This window comes from Coregonus lavaretus, assembly GCF_964263955.1.
Source record: "Coregonus lavaretus genome assembly, contig: HAP1_SCAFFOLD_9996, whole genome shotgun sequence".
In the NCBI taxonomy this organism is placed as follows: Eukaryota; Metazoa; Chordata; class Actinopteri; order Salmoniformes; family Salmonidae; genus Coregonus; species Coregonus lavaretus.
Window position 1 is genome coordinate 46 of NW_028162538.1, and position 7,728 is coordinate 7,773.

At 46.8% G+C, this 7,728-nt stretch overlaps 1 protein-coding gene across 1 annotated transcript; it reads left to right on the plus strand.

Moving 5' to 3' along the window:
- Positions 1–266: 266 nt before the first annotated feature.
- maml3 (mastermind-like transcriptional coactivator 3) lies at positions 267–4,023 on the plus strand (the record flags this gene model as incomplete). Its single annotated transcript, XM_084193916.1, is given in 5 exon segments — positions 267–354; positions 357–424; positions 426–452; positions 454–1,041; positions 2,815–4,023. Coding segments are annotated over 5 exon segments (1,884 nt in total), but the record flags the coding sequence as incomplete, so codon positions are not given.
- Positions 4,024–7,728: the final 3,705 nt, after the last annotated feature.

Consider the following 7,728-nt stretch of genomic DNA (forward strand, 5'->3'; position numbering starts at 1 on the left):
CCTCATTCGACCATAAGAGACATTTCAGAGCTAACTTGTGATTTTAAGTTAATTTGAATGTAATGTAAAGTTGTACAATTTTGTAACTTGATGTGAGTGTCATTGAAATGTGTTAAATAGGCCTGAGTGCTACTGGGAAATATGTAGGGACAGGTGTTGTCCTTTTGATATGGGATCTATGATCACTATCCATCTGTAAAACCCAGGAAGTTTTCATATGCTAACAATATCTTCTGATCATCAGATCCAAAATGGCCTCTTTCTGACACTTCCTGTTTCCTGTCCCACAGCTCCAGGAGACCGTGAAGAGGAAACTGGACAGCGCACGCTCGCCCCTCAATGGTGACCAGAACGGATCTGCGACGGGAGCTATTCCCCGACCACCAAGAGGTTCCGAAAAGACGGACCAGGATCAGGCGGACTGGGACTCTGTCGCGGGTCTTCCCAACAACGTCCCCTCCCATTTCCCCACTCCACCAGATTGACATCAAACCCTTACTGGGAGTCACCGGGAACGCCAACAACCCTAGCATAAACAACAACAACATCAATGTCAACAACTGTAACTCCGGTCCCGGCAGCAACGGTAGCCATGGCAACCACGCTGGCAGCGGCTTGGGCTCAGGTCGCCCGGGTGACGTCAAGCTCAACGGCGATCTCCCCGACATCAAGCTCAACGGTTCCTTAGACCTCGAGGACGGCTTCGGACTCCTCAAAGACCTCAAACAGGAGCCGCTCGACGACGGGGGAGGGATTGAGTCGTCGGACACGTCCTTGTCCAATCAGAACAAGCTGTTCTCGGACATCAACCTGAATGACCAGGAGTGGCAGGAGCTGATTGATGAGCTGGCCAATACGGTGCCGGAGGACGACATGCAGGACCTCTTCAATGAAGACTTTGAGGAGAAGAAGGAGGCAGAGTTTACCAGGCCGGCCAATCAGACCCCGGTACCGCAGGACCCGCCTCCTATGGCCACAGTGGCTCATCAACTGACGAACCAAGCGCAGGGGGCGCCACAGGTTCCCATGGGTTCCCCACAGGTACCTTTTTTATTTGGTTTATTAGGGATTCACAGCACACCTATTTTTATTATTTTATATACACTACCAGTCAAGTTTGGACACATCTACTCATTCAAGAGTTTTTCTTTCTTCTTACAATTTTCTACATTGTAGAATAATAGTGAAGACATCAGAACTATGAAGTAACACATATGGAATCATATAGTAAACAAAAAAGTGTTAAACAAATCAAAATATATTGTATATTTGAGAATCTTCAAATAGCCACCCTTTGCTTTGATGACAGCTTTGCACACTCTTGATTCCATATATGTTATTTCATAGTTTTGATGTCTTCACTATTATTCTACAATGTAAAAAATTGTAAAAAGAAAGAAAAACTCTTGAATGAGTAGATGTGTCCAAACTTTTGACTGGTAATATATATATATATATATATATATATATACACACTTTTTTGGGACAACAAACAAAAAACGTACATAGACAAAAACAAACAACTTAACGTGTCCATAAATACATTTCCACAGACATTAATGACATCACACTTACTCAGACCCACATGTTCCCACCTTATCCACACCCAATTTTGTTTCTAATACTTGAGACTCTACCCCATATGACTTCAAATTTTGTTATGATGTTTCTGTTTGTAGACAGATTTTTTTCAATAGTTAAATAATAAAGCATTTGATTCTTCCATTCTCTTAACGTTGGAGTGTCACTTGACTTCCAGTATTTAAGCAATGGGTTGGACAATATTATTTTCGTCACATATATTGAAGAAGCTATTACTTAAATACTGGATGTCAAATGATACCTATTGTAGATTATTATTTTATATATTTTTTGACATGGTCAAATAACTCAAGCATAGATTGGTAACTCTTTTTCTAATTTGGCACACAGAAACTAGAGGCCATGAGTAACTTGGTCAAAAAGAATGGCACCGAGTGGCCCATAGGTGGCACTGTTATAAGCAGTCTCACTTAAATCATCATATTTGCCGCCACGTTTGAACGTGAGACTTGAAACTTTGTATGTAGGCGTCTTTCCTCATGTTGAACAAATTTGCCTCAAGGACCTATAAGGTCCGTCAGAATAGATTTTCCTTCATCTTGGACATTTTGGAAAACCTTTTAAAAAACGTATTCTCATGAACCATAGGACCAAATGACACCATTTGTAGGCCCATGATACATGTATTGTCTTAGTTTGAGAAAAACTAAGGGATTGATCCAAAAATGACTGAGTTATTGACAAATCAAAACTCTGATTTTACATTTTAAATTATGGACATCCCTAAAATGAACCACACTTAATTTGGTATTGATAGCTCTAAAAACAAAGAAACTATTAACAACTCATTCTTTTCATATGTAACTCTAATGCTTAAAATCATCTGCAATCATCTTCTCCTCATGAACCATACGTCAGATTCACTCCAGATTTTGTATTTAGACTCATGATTGCACATAAAGGAAGATGGCTCCTACACGAGAGTGCTTGCTTTTTTATCAAAATGATCTTGTTCTTTCTGTCATCCTGTGAACCCCGTTCATTGCTGCTCGCAGCTATATTTTTTGTTATATTTTTGTTTTTGATTTGTTATATTTTGTTATATTTTGTATGTGTCTACCTTACCTTAAAGTGTATAGGAATATAAAGAAAGTCATTGTCGTCTTGTTTGAATATGATGTGATTGAAATGTGAAGTGTCATTGTGCCTACTGCTTGTGATTACAGTATGTTGTCCTGTCCATGTTACTCAAATTAAATCGCCTCTCCCCAGGTCCGGCCGTCGTCTTCGGGCCCTCAGTTCGCCACCGCCGCCAACGGAACGCCGCCGCAGCAGCCTTTGCAGCAGTCCCCACAGGTTGCTATGGCCTCAGGCTCCCCTCTCCCCAACTGTGTGGCCCGGTCGCCGCAGACACCCACCCAGGCCCAGACGCAGGCCGGACCCAGACCTGGGAACGGATTTATGATGAACCCAGGCCAAGGTGTGGGCCAGGCGGGTACAGGATCCAATGGCCCTGGAGTCCCCCCTGGAATTCAAGGGCCTGGGCCAGTGACCTCTGACCTGTCGCCTGCTGAGCAACTCAAAGCGATGGCGGCACAGCAGCGTGCTAAGCTAATGCAGCAAAAACAACAACAACAACAACAGGCTAACTGGTCTCCTGCCGGGGCTCCAACCAGCCCCTACGCCTCTGGTCCTTTCAACCAACAGGACAAGCCCAACAGCCCCATGATGTACCCACCTCAAGCCTTCAACCAGCAGGACAAGCCCAACAGCCCAATGATGTACCCACCTCAAGCCTTCAACCCTGGCCCACAGGGCCCCCTGGTGGCTGGGATGACCTCGAACAATGGCCCCAAAGCCCCCATGAACAACTACCTCCCTCAGAACCCCCACAACCACATGGGCATGATAAGTCAACAACAACAACAACAGACAAACAACATGGGTACCCAGCAGAACACCCTCTCTAAACAACAACAACAACAACTACAACAACAGCAAACGGCAGCCATGTTGTCCTACAACAACACCAAGCCACTGAGTCACTTCAGCACGATGGGGGTGGATCACATGGGGCAGAGGATGAACCCGCCCATGGGGTCACAGGTCAAGAACCCCATGATGCCCCCCTACATGCAGCAGGGAGGGGTACAGGGGGCGGGGCCGGGTCAGACCCAGGGACCAATCCCGGGCCAGACGGCTCACCTCAGCGAGGAGCAGAAGAGGATGTTGCTGATGAAGCAGAAGGTGCTGAACCAGAGCATGCCCTACAGCGCCATGCAGCCCCATGGACAGGTAGGACGGATGCCATTTTGGATCTGTTGCAGGCTTTGTAATGTGGAATTGGTGAAATTGGAGCAGAAAACCATTTTGGCTCTGGTTTAGTTTGTGTGGCACTTTTTACTGTGTGGGATTGTTGAATCTGGAGAATGGCTTACAGGTAGTCGCTTTGTGTAGAGCTTTTTACAGTATTGAATTGAAGCACCATTATGGCTCTGGTTGTTTTTCTGTAGCACTTTTTACAGTGTGAATAGTGGTGATTACTGTGCCATGGAGAAGGGGAGCCATCTTGTCTTCTGGTTGTGCTTTTTCCAATGTGGAATTAGTGAAACTAGTGTCCATTTTGGTTCTGGTTTGGCTGGAATGGTGCATTCTACAGTGTGGATTTAGAAATAGAAGTCACATTTGCAATGCTCAGACAAGCATCACAGATGGCAATGCTTTACAAAGCTATTGTTACAGAGCTCTCAGCACAAGGCCTAAACTGAAGACCTTTTATCTTTAGTTCTTTCTGGTTATTGTTTAGCCTTGAGAGAGGAGAGCTATTGTTCTGGTGAAAACTGATCTCTCTGTCTATATACTGTGTATATAGATCCAGACAGTAGTTTACATTTTTCAGTCAGGAATCCAGTTTTAAAAATGCAGTTTTTTAACAGAGCCCAAGGTGAGACGATCCATCTCTCCCTCTAACTGACAGTTGGTCTTGGAAACGTTCTGATTCTAGAACCTTGATTTTTAAAACACCTACAAGGTGCGGCGGTGGGGCAAGATAAAATGGTGCCGGTCAGGTGGTTGCCCCAGCAACAAGCTACGGTAGGAAAATGGCGAAAGGTATTGATGTCTTTGCACCACGAGCAGCAGCCTCCCGCTCTTCTTCTTCCCCTCTCCTCCCTTTCTTCTCTTCCTCTCCTCCCTCCCTTACAGTCTTATCGGTTGGTCCCTTAGCGCGCTAACGCTAAGCTTAACAAATCCATACTTCATATCCCCATCCGTCACATTTGAGCTCAGATTGGAGTACCTCTGTCACTTCTAGGATAGCGGCTATCTGGGGCTATTTGTTTTGCTAACCTAGCCTAGTGGTTAGCGTAGCAGCTGGCTACTCAATAGGGTGTCAATCCATCACAGCTTGATAATGCTAAGGCGCTAAACCAAGCTTAGTTATCGAGCTAGCCGTTGAGCTACCGTGTATTTAGTAGCTAGTGGTTAAGATTAAGGGTTGGTTAGCTTGCTAAATGCTAATGCTAGCTAATGCTATGTTGAATGCAAAGTGACTGTGTCTGAGTGGAAGTCTTTGTGTTTGTGTTAGCTAAACGGTGTGTGTGCTTCAGAAGGAGTGTGTGTGTTATCAAGTGGAGTGTGTGTGTGTTATCGAGTGGAGAGCGGCAGTTAAACGTGGCACTGGGCCTTTAAGAGGAGGGGATAAACCCATTAGCTCATGACCAGTGAATTACTGTCATTAGAGATGGAGGTGTGTGTGTGTGTGCACCCTCCTCCCTCCCTCTTTCCCTTTAAACAGACACACTCCCAGTCCACAACCCCTTCTTTCTCTCGCTCTCTCTTTTCTCTCTCTTGTTCATGATATGCCTACAGTCACCCCCTCCTCCCCCTCTCCTCTCCTCCTCTCTCTTCTCTCTCTTACCCCTATGCCAGCAGCACTCAGCACCAATAAAGAAGCCGATTTATTAAAATGGGGCCTTTGCGGCTGCTGCCCGAGGAAAGAGCGGGAGAGAAACTGAGAGAGAGAGAGAGGGAGGAGGAGAGAATGAGAGATTTATATTAAGGAGAATAGGAGAAAGAGTGGATGTAGAAAGAAAGAGAGGGGAACGAAAAGGAGAGAGATTTATGAGAGAGGGAGAGGGAGAGAGAGAGGGAGAGAGGGAGAGAGAAAGAGGGAGAGGGAGGGAGGGAGAGGGAGAGGGAGAGGGAGGGAGGGAGAGAGAGAGAGAGAAAGAGGGAGAGGGAGGGAGAGGGAGAGGGAGAGGGAGACAGAGAGAGACAGAGACAGAGAGAATGGAGGAAAGTATGTATTGTATATGAACAAAGGAAAAGGAAGAGAGAGGACAGGCAGCCATTGGGAGGGAGAACACCAAGGTGGAAAGTCTACCTACCTATTATTCATATGTCTGTGTCTTTTGCAATATTTTGTCCCACTAAAATAGGGCTTTAATGGTTTCTGCTGATCCAGACTGTCTATCTAACAGCATAGTGATTATCGGACTGACTCAAATGGACAAGAAATATGTTTGTGTGTGTGTCGGGGAGGGGTTGATTGTTGCCAGTGTTTATCTCCTCCCACGGCCCCCTGGGTAAAGCCGTGTGTATGCTGTCTTTGATGGTGTGTGTGTGACGGTGTCTGTGTTTGTGTGTTTGTTTTGTGCAGGAGGGGTAATATTAGCACTGTCATCTCACAGGTGGCTGGGGTTAGAACCCTCTCTCTCGTGTGTGTGTGGTGCAGGATGGGTAATATTAACACTGTTTATCCCCCACAGCGCCACTGTGTATATCCCTGGGTAGACACCGGCTTGTATGTGTGTGTTGTCTCACAGGTGGCTGGGTTAGAACCCTCTTTCTCTCTGTGTGTGTATGTATGGCCGTGTTTGTGCAGTGTATCCCTGTGTGTGTGTGTGTGTGTGTACGGTGTGTGTGTACGGTGTGTGTGTACGGTGTGTGTGTACGGTGTGTGTGTGTACGCTAATCCTGTTAGCAGCTGTTTAGAGAGACTTCAGCTTGGCTCTTCAAAAGCTCGTTAGTCAAGCTTTAATTGTCGTCGGCTCCCTCGCTTTGCATATCGCCATGACGCTAATTTATGCTCCGTCGGCGGCACGGTTACCGTCGCAGTGGTGCCTGGCTGGCAGGCTGTCGCCGTGGAAGCGGTCTAGGTGGGGGTTAGAGAGAGATATGGGTTGGGTTGGGCGAAGCGAGCTAAATGTGCGTGGGCGGGTCTCTAAGGCTGTGATCTGAATAATGATTGGTGGAAATTAGATTGACAGGTGTGGAGATCTCTGAGGAGGGCTGGTGTCATCCTATTAAATGGGAGCGAGGTATGTGTGTTTACACGCCAGAATTGTGTGTTATTTACACATTTTTGTTATTTGGAGTTTGACGCATGGTGTGTGTGTGTGTGTGTGTGGCTGAACCCCACATGGTGACTGCAGGCGGTACTGCTGCCACTGCTAGTGCTAATAGCCTTGTGAGTCACGACACACGGCCCCCTCTCACACACACACACCGCAAACAAACAGTCACGGTCACTCAACACCCACAGGCACACACCAGCCCCCCCCCCCCCCCCCCCCCCCTCTCTCTCTATCTCTCTCTGTGGTGAGGTCTGTTTCACCCATCAGTCTCTCTCTCTCTCTCTCTCTCTCTCTCTCTCTCTCTCTGTGGTGAGGTCTGTTTCATCCATCAGTCTCTCCTCTCTCTCTCTCTCTCTCTCTCTCTCTCTCTCTCTCTCTCTCTGTGGTGAGGTCTGTTTCATCCATCAGTCTCTCCTCTCTCTCTCTCTCTCTGTGGTGAGGTCTGTTTCACCCATCAGTCTCTCCTCTCTCTCTCTCTTCTCTGTGGTGAGGTCTGTTTCACCCATCAGTCTCTCCTCTCCTCTCTCTGTGGTGAGGTCTGTTTCACCCATCAGTCTCTCCTCTCCTCTCTCTGTGGTGAGGTCTGTTTCACCCATCAGTCTCTCCTCTCCTCTCTCTCTGTGGTGAGGTCTGTTTCACCCATCAGTCTCTCCTCTCCTCTCTCTCTGTGGTGAGGTCTGTTTCACCCATCAGTCTCTCCTCTCTTTCTCTCTCTCTCTCTGTGTGGTGAGGTCTGTTTCACCCATCAGTCTCTCCTCTCCTCTCTCTCTGTGGTGAAGTCTGTTTCACCCATCAGTCTCTCCTCTCCTCTCTCTCTGTGGTGAGGTCT